The following is an 18,448-nucleotide window of genomic DNA, read 5'->3' as shown; positions in this document are numbered from 1 at the left end:
ACAGTAAACATATCATAGAAGGACACCTAGAAGATAATTTAACATCTATAAACTCCTACTAAACAGCTGTAAACTTCCAATGGATGACCAAAGGTTCTAAACCCAGACATTGGATGGAAGGTGACACTTTCATGCATTGAGAGGATCATATTGGGCAATAAACACATTCAGATTACGGGAAAATAAAGGATGGGTACTGTAGTGGAACATAGGTGTGTCTGTAACCTTGGTGATCAACATGAAATTACCTTCTGATTGTCCACTTCCTTCTAAAATGATATATTTTACGATAAGCCGGGTGAGGTGAAGCCATTGTATCTCTGGTGTCTCAGGTAAGGGAAGACTGCTGGATCTGAACCTGTGGAAAAAGAACCACCATGTCTAAGACCCTCGTAATCTTGCTGATTTTGTCCAGCACATCAGTGGTGACCTTCACAGCTGGCCAAGCACCAGGTATGTAACCGATACAATATTTAAAGTGAGTGAACCCATAACGTTTCTAATGCAGTGCTGCATTTTGTGATGTCTCCAACTGCCTCACCTTTATATCTGTCCCTTGGATTCTAGGTCCAGGCTTTACACGGGAACTCAACTTTTGGCTAGGTGCAAGTGCAGTGATTGTTATTAAATTGATTAGACTGTTGGCAAAATTTTACCAAATTTGTATTTTTTTTGGTCAAGAACAGAAGTGAAAGGAGCTTCCTTTAACCACTTCAGCCTCAGAAGATTTTCCCAAGCCATTTTTTGCAATACGGCACTGCGTAGTTTTAACTGACAATTGCGCAGTCGTGCGACGTTGTACCCAAATAGAATTGACGTCCTTTTTTTCCCACAAACAGAGCTTTCTTTTGGTGGTATTTGATCACCTCTGCGTTTTTTTCTTTTTTTTTCTTTGCGCTATAAACAAAAAAAAGATTGTCAATTTTGAAAAAAAGCAATCAGTTTAGGCCGATATGTATTATTCTACATATTTTTTGTAAAAAAAAACAAAAACGTAGTAAGCGTATATTGATTGGTTTACACAAAAGTTATAGCGTCTACAAAATAGAGGCTATATTTATTGCATTTTAATTTTTTTACTAGTAATGGCGGCGATCTGCGATTTTTAGCAGGACTGCGACATTGCGGCGGACAGATCGGACACTTTTGACACATTTCTGGGACCATTGTCATTTATACAGCGATCAGTGTTATAAAAATGCACTAATTACTCTATAAATGTCACTGGCAGGGAAGGGGTTAACACTAGGGGGCGATCAAGGGGTTAACTGTGTTCCCTGGGTGTGTTCTAACTGTAGGGGGGTGGGACTGTCTAGGAGGAGAGAGAGATCGGTGTTCAAACTTAGTATGAACACACAATCTGTCTCCTCTTCCCTGAAAGAACCGGGATTTGCGTGTTTGTGGAAGGCCAGGAAGTCCTACAGTGAATATGACATTTTCTTTGATCCTAAATACCCAGCCCCAAATTTCAGACATCCAAACCAGACAATGAACAGACACCTGAAGGGTCTCATATGGATTTTGGGGGGCCCCCCACGCCATTTTTTTTTAAAATGTTGGCGCAGAGTTTCCCTTAATATCCATACCAGACCTGAAGGGCCAGATAATTTTTTTAATGGTTTTTCATCTATATTGCCGGGATTCGGCAATACATTTCAGCTGCGAGCAATTTTGAATTACATTTTTTCCTTTAGAAATGTAATTTTGCAATACTGTAAAACACATCGTACAGATGCGCCACTTTACAGGCAGACTAAGGACACCCTCAAACCCCCAAACCCATGTTGCTATAATAGGCCAGGTGAATGGTAATTGTTAGGGATGGGTTAAAGTTGGAGGACAATGAGGGCCTACAGTGATTATCACATTTACATAAATCCCAAATACACAGCCCCCAAATTTCAGATGTCTAAGCTGGATAAACACATAATAATGAAGCATGTCAACATGTCTGATAATTTGTATTAATTTCATATCATTTATTCTATTTTCCAGATCCATTGACAGTCACCACTCCTAGTAAGTGTTTTAATCTTGTATCAGATCACAATGGTGATTGAATCATTGAATGAGTCACAACTTAGGAATGCGCTCCCACTAGGGGGGGGGAGCTGGCCAGAACCTAGACAGCAGCTGAGCTGAGGGTGGCAAAAGCTACAGAGTGGGCAGAGATCTTGTCTTGGCCACTCGCTTAGCGGAGGTGGGAACCCTAAAACGGACCAACTTTCAGGTTCTAAAATACCTCCTGGTCTTTAACAGAGCTCCTAGTGGTGGAGATGTTGCACTGCAAGTGGTACTCAGGTTGCAGTTTTCAGGATCGCCTCAGCAGACCACAACTGAGAGTAGATGACAATTTCATGCAAGATTGGGGTACTGGAGGTAAGGATAGGTTTACAGTGAGAGACCAGGAGAGCCTACAGTGAGTATGATATTTTCTTTGATCCCAAATACCCAGCCCCAAATTTCAGACATCCAAGCTAGCCATACAAGTAACAACAAGAATGTCAATGGGTCTGATAATATGAAAGCTTAAAAATATGCAAATAAAGAGTCCACTGTGATTTAGCTTAGAGTCCATGATCACAAAAACTGGAATCACCCACGGTATATACAGGACAAACTAAGGTGCATTAAAATATCCTCCACTGAATGCCAACACACCAGGCCTCTTACCGCAAACAATGGACCACTAGATTATAGGTGGTCAGATAGGCATGATATATCCATAATATCACTACTCCACTCAGGTAGCAGATAGCTGGATCTCCTACAGTCTCAACATGTGATGGATCCCCAGGTTCATATATTTAATAGAAAGAAAGCAACTCCTTTCTTGCCCTGGTTGAATCAGGGCAAATTTATTCCATAAAAAGCATTCAAAATACTCACATTTCATGTAAAAACTAGCATGTCAGGGGCTAAAATCAGTCCTAGGTTTCGATTGTTTCCAACCAATAAGATGACCATGGTCATCGCGTATAGCATCGTAACGTCACATCTCTGGGCTCCACCCTACACAGCGTTTCGTCCAAAAAGGAACGTTGTCAGGGGAGTGGTCAGAGATCGTCACTTCCTCTTTATTTAGGCAGAGGGCGAAAGGGAACACATCCTCCCCCTTGCATTCCAAGCCTCACTCTGAACCCCCGGAAGTGGGACCACATCATAGCCGGATGTTGACAACACAACTAGAACGTATACAGCCTAACCCACCATCGGCAGCCATATTTAGGGAGATCAGAAGCAGAGACAAGAGATATCTCACTATTCTGGTTTCTGAGACTGGGCTGGATGTAAAGAACCGGGCCAAATGGAAACAAACAAAAAATATATATGTAAAAACCTCTAAAAAAAACTTTATATTAATGACAACCTAACACCCAAAAAAGGCCTTATCAAGGGCCAATTGGGGAATAGAAACAGTGCCGCCATCTTGGAAACAAATTGTACAACAATTTAAAAATTCTAAATATAAACCAATAAAATCAAAAACAATAAACACGGAATATGTAATAATGTAAGCAGCCTAGGAATTCACCTATTGTTAATAAAGGCGTTAACGTCCCATTCTATGTTCAAACCAGGTGGTCTTTAAGATTTTAAACAAAAAATCCACCAAGTTTCCATCTTTGATACTGTATCTTTCTCCTGGTATGACTACCTCTCCAATGGCAATTAAACTTATCTATGGCCATAAATGTTGTACCTTTTGGACTTTTATCATGGCATAATGCATAATGTTTTGACAGACTGTGGTTTAAAAAACCTTTACGGATATTAGCCAAGTGTTCCTTAAGTCTAGTCTCTAATTTGCGGATGGAGTGGGACAATTTAGACTTGCTTCAAAACAAGGCTTCATATGCGCTTTACACCTTGCTTTGCTTCGGCTTCAAAAATTTCACCATATACCCATGTTTCTTTAGTTGTGCTTCAAAATGTCTTCAAAGGCTCCATAGAAGTCTATGGTAAAGCTCGCTTGAAGCCCCACTGAAGCCCCACCAAAGCCCCACCAAAGGCTCATCGAAGCTCCACCAAAGCCTCATCCAAGTCCCACCGAAGCCTCATCGAACCACCAAGCAAAAGCAAGGTGTAAACAGGACTGTAAGCTAACCATTTTATTTAGCAACAGGAGCTTTGACTGGCAGTCAGAGAGCTTTAACAAAGCCTAAACTGGCCCTAATTGTCCCTCTCCTTAATGCCACAAATCCCAGGATCCTTTTGCAGGTTCTGGAGAATGAAGGAACCCATGGTCCTCAAATTACTGGAGGGGGAAATATTATCATTATAATCATATAGGATTTATATAGCGTCAACAGGTTCCGTATCACTTTACAATGTAGGGGGAACAGTACAATTACAATACAGTTCAATACAGAAGGAATAGGAGGGTCCTGGTCATGGAGCTTACAATCTAGGGAGGGTGACACGGTTCAAAAAGTAGTTGCTGCAGGGGGGGGGTGATCTGATGGAGGTGGCTCGGGTACGGTTCTTAGGTGGAGGTGGGATAGACTTCTCTGAATAAATTTTCAGGGATCGCCTAAAGGCAGACGGGTTAGGGGCTGACTAGACATACTGGGTCAGCGAGTTCCAGAGGATGGGAGAGGTTCTGCAGAAGTCCTGGAGGAAAGCATGGGAGGAGGTAACAAGTGAGTTAGAAAACAGGAGGTCTTGGGAGGAGCGGAGAGGATGATTTGGGTGACATCTGCAGATGAGGTTGGTGATGTTGCTGGGGGCAATATTGTGGATGGCCTTGTATGTTGTGATTAGTATTTTGCATTTTATATGGTGGGGTAGGGGAATAACCAAAGTCCTCAAGAACATTGAGGTTGACACTATCCTCAGCTACCTACCCCCAGCCACATACTAATCCCGTGGTTTGGGAAGCTTGAAACCCATTTTCAGCCCCAATGTTCCCACAGGATTCATACTCCTTCTCCTCCTGTGCCTGCTGTGTCCTCACAAGGTTAGCATCTTGAAACACTAGGCCCTGAGTTACAAGGTAATCCCCTTGTTCCCTACACATAATGCCATGCAGTGTGTGCTCCAGCAGGAACAATGTCGCTGATGCATGCATCCTCACGACGCACCTCTTTTATCACTTATTCGAAAAGTGCCAATGCAAGTCCTGCATCAGCAGCCATTGGCATGGTGAATATAAGCCTAGCTCTACTGTGCCTGTCATCATGCCATACAAAATGAAAGGCTAATTTCAATGAAATTGTATTGAAGATATAATCAGTTCTTGTGATAAAATCAGGTTTGGAAGAAATCTCCTGCTAACCCATGATAATGATGACCAATGGAGGAGAACGGTTGTTTTATGAGTTTTTGGTTAGGTAGAAGGTAATGGGAAATTGCATTTGAACAAATATCTGATCAGTATCCTCTGCTCCCTTTAGGTGCTTCAACACATATATGTAAAGCAGATGAGGAATGGCAGCAGAGGGGCGAACAATTTGGATGTTATTGCAAAGATCCGTATAAAGTCACCGGTATGTATGCAAGAATTTGAAGAGTCACTCCAGCTTTTCACAATATTTCATAGTTGAAGTCCTCTAGCCTTAATAAACCATTTAAAGTTTAACCCTAGCTTTGGATAGACTCAAGAATATTAAAAACTTCAGTTGGGGTTTTATTGCTGTTTGTGATACCACTGTGGAGTAGAGATGAGAGAACTTCTAATATGTTCGATCAGTTGTACAGTAGTCTGTCCAACATTTTTTAATATTTCCGAACCTCTGAATTTCCAAACCAGTCTTCATAAAGGTTGCATTACAGGTCAGTAAATGATGCAAAATTGGGCAGAATGGTTTGGGGAAACTCCTGTCGGTCTCGCATGATGGGATGATGTGGGATGATAAGACCAAACACACGGCCTGAGCTGATTACTTTCAAAATTAGACAGAACTTAGACAAAAATGGGGTGCCTGGTGAGGCTGGTAGTCAACCTAGGAAAACAGTCCAACCTAATGGGACTGGCGGTCAAGATAAGGAAGAGTTGGACCTGGTGGAACTGGTAACCAGTTTTACAAAGGGTGGTGGGACTAGCACTCAATCTAAGGAGGGGAGGGACATGTTGGGACTGTAGGTAATCTAAGGAAAGTTGGAACCTAGTGAGACTGATAGTTAGTCCCATCAGGTTCCACCCTTCCATAGATTAACTATCAGTCTCACTAGGTTCCAACTTTCCTTAGATTACCTACAGTCCCAACATGTCCCTCCCCTCCTTAGCTTGAGTGCTAGTCCCACCAGGTTGCACCCTTTCATAGATTATCAGGTAATCTTATGTAGGATGGAACCTGGTGGAACTGGCAGTCAAGCTCAGGAAGGGTGGAATCTGGTGGAACTGGCAATCAAGCTTAGGATGCCCAGGCAACAGTAGAAGGAGATATAAGGCACAAACAGCCTTTGGGACAGCCTTTTGTCCATTTCTCCTAAAAGCCTTTTGGAACTAAAATTGAAGTTTGTATATGTATATATATAAGACATCAGAACTCATGAAATTCAGTTAGACTTTAACCCCGAACCCCACCAAAGTACCTTCTAACCCATATGGATACATTGTGCTGCTCTCACTGCAAGTCTGATATGAGGTTTGAAAGGTATAAATGTAGACTAGCTTTACAACTAGCCTTACAACTGCTACCCACCCTAAAAAAATCTGTTTGCCATCCTGTGTAGGAAAGATGTACTGTAAATACTTCCCTATTTTCAGTCTGCTCTGGACCAGTCATGCAATGCCGTGTGTCAGCCAATGGCAGCAGCTGGGGATTGGAAAGAGTGTTCTGGCAACGGCCGGAAAAGCCTGCAGTGGTGATGTCCCCCATAGGCTTCAATAGTCAATCTGTTGCCAGTGTTCCCTTTTCTTCCCTGCTGATGCCTGGCACAGGGGAACTGGGTCACGTGACCGGACTGGAGCAGCCTGGAAATAGGTAAGTTCCCTATATACATCTTTCTTACACAGGTTAGTAAACAAGAAGGAGGCTCCCATCATCTCATCTAGAGTATGGTGGTCCCATCCCTTTCAATAGAAGTAGATGCCCCCTAGTTGGGACTTTAAATGGACCACCAACTCCAAGGTTAAGTAAAATTAATCTTTAATATAATATATTAAAATGCAAATACAAAAGGTCGCATATATGAAAGAATGCACAACATGTGCTACATAAGACAAACCAATGTATTATGTGAAAACGCATACAATATAAATGCCCAAATGCCTGATGCGTTTCCGGTATCAGGTGTTCCAATACCTTCTTCAGGGGCCAAGGGTTCAGAAAGTTTAGTGTTCTGAATATATTCTGGTGTAGTCATTCAGTGTCAAAGATCCGTATGACGGACCAATGGGTTTATATTGACACCGCACACCTCATCATTAATGAGAATTGTGTAGTCTCACGAAGAGTGCTCCAATTATGAGCCAATGTGAGATGAGACCAGATAGTTCATAAAAGGCACTGTTGTAGAGCTGAATAGCCCAGGGACCAATGTCCCAATATTCCACCTTTAATGAAACAAATCTGTCCCTCCTGCGTGGATGCAGAATCACTGGATGAATGCATGAATGAGGCATCTCTTTACGAATTTATGAATTTTCAAATTTACGAATTTTAGAATTTACGAATTGCGATCATAACGAATGACCCGAAAAGTGCAAATGAACAAATTTTTCGGCAGTGCACATGTCTACTCATCTGCCCTTGAAAGTATTCCAAACACCAAAATCTGTGTCTTTGAATACTGATATTTTTTTTTTAAATGTTGCCGTTTGCAGCCGCGTAAACTGGAAGTGACGCTGTGACGTCTCTCCTGGGTTTCTACATTGGAGACCTGACCAAAGCCGAAATCCGTCTTTTTTCGGGACTCCGGCCAGCCGGCAGACATTCTGGCTGGTGGCTCGGGTCTAAAGTTGGGAACGGGAGACCCGGACGGAGCGGCGAAAGGTGGAGGGGGATGGGGAGTCCCCTCCCACTCCTTGTAATAACAGCTGAGCGGCTGCATAGCTGCATCAGTTGTTATTAGAAGAAAGCCGACTGTCCGCTCCAAAAAAAAAAACAGTACCGGAGTTAAGCCTGCAGCTGCAGATCATCCCGGGACAACCACTTCAACAAAATGACGTACAGCTACATGATTTTGCGTGAAGTGGTTAAGCTGCAATACTACTTTAATGTTATAAATCCTTGTGAATTGAAAAATGATTTAACCTGACAAAAAGTTAAAGGAAATATTTCCAATGAATTGTCCCGAAGGAGACACACAAAAAAAAAACATGATGAAGGTCCAATTCCATTCCCAATCCATCTAAAACTAAAAAAGAAAAAAAAAAAATTAAATAATTGAATGTGGTTCAAATACATGAGATCTGTGTTTATACCGAGTTGGTACACGATAGTTGAACTCTTGAATCAGCGGATGGGTGGAAGGGGGATGTTTTTGGGTGGGGTCTACCAGAAGAACACGTCGCCAAGAAACCCTCCCACCTCCAAAGCTCCCCCTCATTTCCTTCAGTATTGTGCGGGGGATCTTCTCCCTCACCAGCAGTCAAATTTGAGATCAACATGGCTGATGGACTTCTCAGTGAAATATGACTGCGGGAATCAGCCCACTCCGAGTCTACTGACAAGTCCTCCAGCTCTCCCTAACTGAAATCCCATACAGAGGTACGGGCAAAAAGTTGGAGGAAGAGTTGGCAGGAGTCTGACATTGCACCCACCATCCACTGATCAGAGATGCAATGCTTTACAGGGATTCTTCAATCAAGTGCACAGTGATGTATAAAATTCAGTGACAGGAAAAGAATGCCATCTTCCACCTGTTTAGGCAAACATCCACATGACCCCTGATGACGTGAGACGTGCTGACAAAACGCGTTGGGTAAGGTAGTGCATGATATGTCACTTCCGCCATCGTAATGGATCGCAGGTGGAACGCAACCTGGCGTACCGTCTCCATTTTATGTGCTTTTTTTTACTGGAATGAATACTTTTACAAATAAATGGCTACAAGCTACACTATGAGGAGTTCTCCTTTCTTCCTTTGATTTATGATTCCCGTCTGGCTACATCGTTGGTGAGAGGTGTCCGTACTTGGTGGATACATCTTTACATACATCTTTGCTTATCTGACACCTGTCATGGGTTTGCCTAAACCGGTGGATTACGGCCCTCTTTTCGTGTCACTGATTTTTATACATCACTGTGCACTTGATTGAAGAATCGTTGGTTGTGGTTTATGGACATTACTTTATAGACATTTGAGCGCGGTATGAAATTAATTATTAATTTTCATTTCACAATTAGACCTCTAGTTACACTATGGGCTGCTCTTGATTTATTTATTTATTTTTATATATTTTATATATACTTTACAACTGTTGGATCCAGGGTGCGCAGCTTAGAGGTTTCACCTTTATTTTTCATTCTATTTTTTTTCTGCAAAAATATTTGCATTTATTATTATTATTATTATTATTATTATTTTAATAAAGGTGAACACAGTCTTTAAAACATTACATATTGTAATCTATCCTATCCCTATTGGAGTTTGCTCCGGTTGTCTCCCGGCCCCTCTCAATCCATGGCTGGCTAGCCGTGCTACCGTTCACCGCTGGTTACCATCGGGGACTCGGTTGAGGCTCTTCATTGTCTCCCAGTCCCGACATGGGTTGGGTTCACCCTTCCTCTTCCCCGTTTTCATGAATTTCGTAAGGGGTGAATGAGGGTTCCACCACTGCTGCAAATCTTGAACAAGCCAGTCCATCTCTGGCCTCCGCCATAAGGTACCATCGTAGCAGTTAGCAAGCTGATTGTCATCCATTTAAGCAAGGAGAATTTTAACTGTTTTTTAAATCATCTTATGGTAAAAATAAATCAATACATGGTTTACCTTATTGATTTTCACCTGGCTATCTGTCCGCACAAGACTGGCTCAACTAGCGCTGTTTTTTATGGTTGCCATTGACTGTATTCAATATTGAGTTGGCTCCTCCCCTTTTCAGCTATAACAGCTTCAATTCTTCTGGGAAGGCTGTCCACAAGGTTTAGGAGTGTGTCTATGGGAATGTGGTGTCCTCTCCTGGAGTGCGGGCAACGGCCATGGAGGTTCCGGTGTCTGCTCCTCCAGCTTCCTTTGCTGTATGCCTTCCGCCAAAGTGCTAGGCATCCAATAGGATCGCCCGACGCTTTGGCCAATTGAGAAACAGGTCTCACAGACCTGCCTCCTGATTGACGTGGCGGGGAGGAGCTTTAGTGTGATAATAGCGAAAATTTATTCGCTATGGTCACACTACTGGGTGGGCTCGGAGCGCAGTGCTCTGTGCTCTGAGGCCACCCTTTTTTGGCTCTAATCAGGTGCTTCAAAAAACCACCCCCCCGCATTGGAATTTTTGGTCTGGCACCACTGATATGTAGATCAGGGGGGCAGACGCATGGATAGGGAAGGCGGTGCCCTTTATGGACGGGCCACCACTGCACATATCTAACAAATAAACCAAATAAAGTCCTAACATTTTTTAGGTGCCGTCCCTAGGTTTTTTGGTGTGTGGGCGCACACACACCTTGTTTGGATTGGAAATTACTCCATTGCATCAGAATCACCATCAGAGCCACCTTTACAACAGAATCCCCCATAGGTGCCCCCCTTACAATGGGGTCGCTATCAGAGCCTCCTTGCATTAGTGTCTCTATCAGAGCCCCCTTACATCAGAGTCAACCTTAGGAGATCCCCTTATACATCAGGGTTCCTATCAAAGCCACCCTTATATCTACATTAGAAACCTTATACCAGGGTGCCCATGAGAACCCTTCTTACATCAGCATCCTCATTAGAGGCCCCCTTACAACAGAGTCCACCTTAAGAGTCCCCCCTTACATTAGGCTCCCCATCAGAGCCCCTTTTACATTAAAGTCCAATTTAGGAGTCCCCCCTTACATTAAGATCCCCAACAGAACCCCCTTTAGATCAGATTCCCTAGTTTCCACCTTTACCTTGTTTACAGCATGCATAGTTAGTATAGCAACAGGGCAGGAGGCAGGAGATGGGGCAGAGATAGTTAAATAGTTGGTAAGGCTGAATAAAGACAATAGCCCATCCAGTTCAACCTGTGTAGGTGCATATATCAGTGTCTATAATTATTTCACATATCCCTTAATGTTGTGTCCTTTAAGATGTACATCTAGGAGTCTTTTAAAAATATCTATACTCCCCACAACCACCACCAATTATGGGAGAGAGTTCCACATCCTTATTGCCCTAACAGTAAAGAATCCCCTGCACAGCTTAAGGTTAAACTGCTTCTCCTCCAGTCTCTTTGTGTTGCCCCTATGTCCTTTTACACTCCCTAGGACTGAATAGTTTATTTCGTATGCCGGTATCCCCACTGAGATATTTGTAGATCGCTATCATGTCCCCTCTCAAGCATCTTTTTTCCAGCGAGTATAAATTTAGTGTTTGCAGCCGTACCTCATAATTGAGGTCCTCCAGTCCCCTTGTACTGTAAGTTTCGTTGCTCTTCTTTGGACTCTCTCCAGCTCCAGCACATCAGTTCTGGTCACCAGTCCTCAGAAGAGAACAGAAAACACCAGATGAGGCCTAACTAGAGTTTTTTAAAGTGGCAGAATTATTATTATCCCCTTTTTTATGCACGCTAATATTCTGCTGGCTTTGGCAGCTGAAGCTTGGCACTGCATGCTGTTGCTCAATCTGTCATCTATTAGCACCCCTAGATCCTCCTCCATCCTTGATTTTGCCAGCTATTCTCCACCTAGTGGATATTTTTAATTTATGTTTTTTGACCCCCAAGTGCATTACTTTACATTTCTCCACATTAAACCTCATTTGCCATTTGTTTGCCCACTCCTTTATTTTATTTAGGTCATTCTGCAAAATTTCTATGCATTGATGAGAGTTTATTACTATGCATATCCTTGTGTCATTCGCAAAGACTGAGACTGAACAAATACTCTATACCAGGGGTCTCCAAACTTTCTAAGCAAGGGGCCGGTTTACTGTTCTTCAGGTCTTAGGGGGGCTGAGCTGTGTGGGAGTAGAATATGCCCTGGAATCAGTGCCCCATCAATGATTTTAATGAGAGGAATAGTGCCCCATCTATGGCATCAGTAGGGGGAATGGTGCCCTATCATTGGTGTCAGATGGTGGCCTGGAATAGTGTCCCAAGAGCCAGATAAAGGCAAACAAAGGGCCACATCTGGCCCCTGGCCGCAGTTTGGAGACCACTGCTCTATACCATTTATGAATTTTTATGAGAAGGATGGAGGAGGTTCTGTCCTCCTGCTGGAGTAAGCAAGTCATCGATTGCTAAGATGCTGTTGGTCCTAACCACCAAATGACATGAAAAAATGCAACACAATGGGGGCAATGTGAGATGCAATCTTGTAGTGGGCTGGATTTGGTCGGTGGGTCATAGTTTGGAGTCCTCTGTTCTAGAAGCTAGAAAATGTACGTATATGGATTACATACAACAAACAAAATGTTTCCAATATTTTACCAACTTAGAACATAGGTGGGTGTCACCAGTCTGGTAATATGCACAAGTGATTGAAAGAACCAAATGGAGGTGTTGGTGGGGGTTGGCCCAGAAATAGTGTAGCTGCAGCCTCTGAAAAGTGTCATCCTTCTATCTTATGATATGAAATGATACCAGTACCGTTACTTCCTGTCGGTTTTTAAGCTGCATTGACTTATGCCCCGCACACACAATCGGATTTTCCGACAACAAAATGTTGGATGTGAGCTTGTTGGTAGAAAGTCCGACCATGTGTACGCTCCATCGAAAATTTGCTGTCGGACTTTCCGCCAACAAATGTTGGCTAGCAGGTTTTCAAATTTTCCGCCAACAAATTTTTGTTGTTGGACTTTCCGATCGTGTGTACACAAGTCAGTCGCACAAAAGTCCACGCATGCTCGGAATCAAGTACGAGCCAGAAGCGCTCAAGTCTTGTAAAACTAGCGCTCGTAATGGAAATATCACATAGGCTTGCCGTACGTCTTGTACGTCACTACGTTCGTAATTGTTGGCCAACATTTGTGTGACCGTGTGTATGCAAGACAAGTTGGAGCCAACAACCTTCGAACAAAAATCCATGGTTTTGTTGTCAGAAAGTCTGATCATGGGAACGGGGCATTAGTTCTTAAATTAAATGGAAATCCAAGCATTAAAATATCATCTACTGTAAGCTTTACTGTGTACTATACAATAATATGAAGTCATCTCGAAAGTTCTTTCAAACTTTTCAGCTCCTCCTTCATTAGCCCTTTTCTCTATTTAATTCCATTATCCTGGGAATTCTTCATGTTGGCTGTCAATTTTTTTTTTTTGGAATATACACCGGGGGTCCCTGAAAGATAATAAAGTAAATCCTTGTTCCATTTAAAGATTTGTCACAGGTTGTTCCCGAGCTGACCTGCAAATCATTTGAGATGAGAGCCGCCTTCCATAAATGTCAGTTTAATGATCTGAACATTTACTTCAACCAGAGTCACGTGAAGGAGAACGCCTGCTTCAACTTCCAGGATGACCCCGTCACAAATACCTTCTCAGTCCTGGTCCCTCTAAAAGTCGGACATTGCAAAGCCCTGGCTTATGTAAGTCTTCTCCAATGCTGCTATTATTGTTACCCAAAATATTTCTCTATTTGTTAATTCACAATTGTGAATCTTATTAATCATAGGGGTCAATTCACTATCGTTTACCGGATGTGATAACGCGGTCATTTGACTCATTTGCATAAATGATCGCATGCAGTAAATTAAGTCCGTTCCTTGTGATGTCACCGGCCCAGCATGCACCGGTCCATAAGGTCACAAGGGGGCATGGCCACCAGGTGACGTCGCCAGGTGGCCCCTCCCCCTGGTTGAGCAGGCAGACCGTGGGAGCATTCGCCAGGAGCGGACCTTTTTTTTTTTGTTCTTTTTTTGCGTCAGGCGACATGATTGACGATGGATCTACATCGGGGTGGGGGTTGGGGGACATTTAGGAAAAGGATAGTGATATGGGTAGGTGACAATTTAAAGAAGGCACCAACATGGCTGCAGAGGTGGATGAGGCCGGCTAAGCAGACGATGAGGTTTTTGCTGTTATACGCTCATAGATAGGCAAGGAGCCGGCCCCGCCCACGTGTCTCAGAGAAGATATTTTGCACACTAAACTGGCTAAAAAAATTTGGTAAAAAAAATAAATAATAATAATATCATTATTATTTATATAGACCATATTATATATAGTATAATAATCTATCTGTGAAAATACATAAATAAAAAAAATCCTCCAGACAGGTGTTATAATAAAATCCCATGGCTCTAGGCCTTAGTTGAAGTTGCGTGGTCTTTTTTTGACCTTTGTATGGTCTTCGTTTGGCCTCTGTATGGTCTTTGTTTGACCTTTGTATGGTCTTCGTTTGGCCTTTGTATGGTCTTCGTTTGGCCTTTGTATGGCAGATGGTGGGTGTGATGGGAGAGGAGGACATAGGTGTCGGCACTATCAACATTTTTTTCTTTTTTAATTATTGTTTTTTTCTTTTTTATTTCTGTAAAGGAAACAAACATAACTCATATCACCTATAAGATTAATATCATCATTGATGTGAACACCATTGGAAACACCCCAGGAAAAACCACCCTGATTGTACCCCTGCAGTGCTCCCACACGTTGGATATAATATCCAGTCTGAATACGGTTCCAAATCCTATCATCAGGTAAAAGAAAAAAAAAATATCAAGATGTGAGTCTAAAGCCTCGTACACACGATCGGATTTTCTGACAGGAATTGTGTGATGACAAACTGTTTGCCTAAAATGCAACCGTAAAGGCCCGTACACACGATTGGACTTTCCGACAGGAAATGTTGGATGTGAGGTTGTTGGCGGTAAGTCCGACCTTTCCGCCAACAAATGTTGTTTGGCAGGCTAGTAAATTTTTCGGCGGACAACGGTCTGTTGTCAGATTTTCGTATCGTCTGTACACAAGTCCGTCACACAAAAGTCCAAAGCACAAATACGCATGCTCGGAATCAATGCTCACCAAACACGACAGAAGGAGCCCAAAGGGTGGCGCTCAAGAGCTAAAATTATACTTAGTACGTCACTATGTTCGTGTGTGTTGGCCGGCAATTGTGTGCCGTTAGTATGCAAGACAAGTTCCAAGCACACGCCCTTCAGACTAAACTCCGACGCTCTGTCTGCCAAAAATCCGATCGTGCGTGCGAGGGTTTAGGATAATGGAAAATGTCTATGGGGTGACTGCTTAGTAACTTGGCTCCCGGGTTGGTTCACATTAGGAGCTTCATCAAATCTGACCGACCCAACCCAGATTTTCATAGATGATTATCCAGAGACACCGAAACTCATACATCACAACAGAAAACACATGTATGGGGTCTATTTACAAATCATCTTCATAGCCACTCATTCAGAAAAACTTCATGTACATCGTTAACTGGGAAAAACAAATTTTTTTTAGGCTATTTTATCTTCTGAATAAATGTTCTTTTATTAAAGGCAGTAGTAAAAAGCTGCATTATAGACCACTCTATGGAGCTGAGGAGCATAGGAAATATACAACATACACTATATTACCAAAAGTATTGGGACACCCGCCTTTACACACACAAACTTTAACCGCTTGCCGACCCTCCGCCGCAGTATCACAGGCAGGCGAATCGCCGTAATTGTACGGCCAATGAAATCTGGCCTGGACCTGGTGATCGGTCCTGACCAATGATATCCTTCCCCTGTCTGTGTAACTGTAAACACAGACAGGGGAAGTGATGTCATCTCTCCTCGTGTCGGTCTTTTTGTTCCAGAGAAGAGAAGACATACAAGTAAGTGCACCAACACTACACCGACACCAGGTCATGTAGGCACACAATTCACTCCCCAATCACCCCCCCCATTAACCCCTTCACCACCTGTCACTGTGTCACCCAGTACAGCAATCAGATTTTTTTTTATCGCTGTACTAGTGTCATTAGTGACACTAATCAGTGTTAGGGTAATTAGTATTAGGCTCAGATAGGTTTAGGGACCCCCTAACCCCCCAATAAAGGTTTAACCCCTTGATTACCCCCTGTCACCTGTGATCACAGTATAAGTGTCACAGGTGACGCAGTTTAGCTAGATTTTTTTATAGAATCAGGGCACCTGCCATATTTTACCCAATAAAGGTTTAACCCCCTAATCACCCGGCGGGTGATATCAGTTAGGTTTTAGCGTCAGATAGGGTCTGCGTCACCCCAGGCAGCATCAGATCAGTGCCAGTACCGCTAACACCCACGTATGCACCATACGCCTCCCTTAGTAGTATAGTGTCTGAATGAATCAATATCTGATCTGATCAGATCTATACTAGCGTCCCCAACTGTTTAGGGTTCCCAAAAACACAGTGTTAGCGGGATCAGCCCAGATACCTGCTAGCACCTGCGTTTTTTCCCTCCGCCCAGCCCAGCCCAGCCCACCCAAGTGCAGTATCAATCAATCACTGACACTTACAAAACACTAAGCACACATAACTGCAGCGTTCGCAGAGTCAGGCCTGATTCCTGTGAACACTAACAGTTTTTTTGATAGCGTTTGAATCAGTCGCTGACAGTCAGGAGCTTTTTTGCCTGTGAGTCTCACTAGTGTACCCCTAAATTTAGAGCCCAAAATGGCAAATCGAAGGTACACTAGTGAAGAGGCCTACACGTTTCTGAGCATGACAAATAGTGAAGAGGAAGTCACTCATCTGTCAGATTCAGGCTCAGAATACGATCCTGTAGAGGACAGCGGCTCCATGACAGATAGCTCTGATGATGGAGTTGTGGTTCCTGCCAAGGTCAGGCATACTAGACCCCGATCTTCTTATGCTGTCTTTGAGGTGCAAGAACCGCAGGTCCCTCGTATGGAGCAGAGAGCCAGTACTAGCGCCGCTATTCCTTCTGGTGAACTGGCAAGCACCAGAGGCCTAGTACACCCTGGTCATACATCCAGCACTGCAGTAACACTTGGTGACGTGGCGAGTCCCATAAGTGCAGTTCAAGCTGGTGAGATGGCAAGCACTAGTAGTGTCCTGCTGCCACCAAGAAGAAGACGAAGACAGGCCCACCACTTCTGCAGCACCAGTACTTCCCCCATTCACTGGCCAACCCGGAATTCAGGTGGAAACAGTTGATTTTACGTCACTTGATTTTTATTCGCTTTTTTTCACTCAAGATCTCTATAGATCTATTGTGGACCAAAGCAATTTGTATGCTGGTCAACACATCACCGCTAATTCCCAGCTGACCCTTGTCAGAGATTGGAGACCAATTACAGTCTCCAAATTTAAGACCTTTCTGGGCCTTTCCCTCCTCATGGGCGTAACTAAAAAGTGAGTTGCGGTCATATTGGTCCACTGACCCAATTCACCAAACACCTGTGTTCTCTGCCTTCATGACCAGGACACGATACAAGCAGATCTTGCGGTTCATGCATTTCAACAACAATGAACTCTGTCATCCTCGGGGTGACCATGAATTTGATCAGCTCTACAAAATTTGGCCCCTTGTAAACCACTTCAAACAACATTTTGCAGCCTTGTTTACTCCCCATCAAGTTGTCTGCATTGATGAGTCCCTGATTACGTTTTCTGGCCTCTTGTCATTCAGACAGTATCTTCCCAGCAAGCGTGCCAGATACATGGACTCTCAGCAAATAGCTTGGGGTGTCTACTTTCCAAAATGGGGTCATTGGGGGGGGGGGGGTGCCATCTTGACATTTTATGGCCTTCAAAACTGTGATAGGCAGTGAAGAGTGAAATCAAAAATGTACACCCTTAGAAATCCTGAAGGCGGTGCTTGGTTTTCGGGGTCCCGTACACGGCTAGGCTCCCAAAAAGTCCCACACATGTGGTATCCCCGTACTCAGGAGAAGCAGCTAAATGTATTTTGGGGTGTAATTCCACATATGCCCACGGCATGTTTGAGCAATATATTATTGAGTGACAACTTTTTATAAAAAAAATTTTTTTGTCATTATTCAATCACTTATGACAAAAAAATAAATCATATCATTTAGTGACAACTTAGTGCCAAAAAAAAAAAGTTTGTAATATTCCCACAACTTGTGGCAAAATATAAAATATTCCATGGACTCAACATGCCTCTCAGCAAATAGCTTGGGGTGTCTACTTTCCAAAATGGGGTCATTTGGGGGGTTTTGTGTCATCTGGGCATTTTATGGCCTTCAAAACTGTGATAGGTAGTGAGGAGTGAAATCAAAAATTTACGCCCTTAGAAATCCTGAAGGCAGTGATTGGTTTTCGGGGCCCCGTACGCGGCTAGGCTCCCAAAAAGTCCCACACATGTGGTATCCCCGTACTCAGGAGAAGCAGCTAAATGTATTTTGGGGTGCAATTCCACATATAACCATGGCCTGTGTGAGCAATATATTATTGAGTGACAACTTTTTATAAAAAAAA

At 43.1% G+C, this 18,448-nt stretch overlaps 1 protein-coding gene across 1 annotated transcript in view; it reads left to right on the top strand.

Moving 5' to 3' along the window:
- Positions 1–207: 207 nt before the first annotated feature.
- The window catches only part of LOC141148140 (uromodulin-like), a 61,422-nt gene continuing 43,181 nt past the window's right edge, over positions 208–18,448 (top strand). The window contains exons 1-5 of the mRNA XM_073635327.1: positions 208–453; positions 1,996–2,019; positions 5,397–5,489; positions 13,391–13,599; positions 14,549–14,709. Coding sequence (XP_073491428.1) covers positions 378–453; positions 1,996–2,019; positions 5,397–5,489; positions 13,391–13,599; positions 14,549–14,709 — 563 coding nt within the window. The 5' untranslated portion in view covers positions 208–377. The remainder of the gene's footprint in view (positions 454–1,995; positions 2,020–5,396; positions 5,490–13,390; positions 13,600–14,548; positions 14,710–18,448) is intronic.

Source organism: Aquarana catesbeiana, linkage group LG06 (genome assembly GCF_042186555.1).
Source record: "Aquarana catesbeiana isolate 2022-GZ linkage group LG06, ASM4218655v1, whole genome shotgun sequence".
NCBI classification, from domain to species: domain Eukaryota; kingdom Metazoa; phylum Chordata; class Amphibia; order Anura; family Ranidae; genus Aquarana; species Aquarana catesbeiana.
This window is presented reverse-complemented; position numbering and strand designations above follow the sequence as displayed.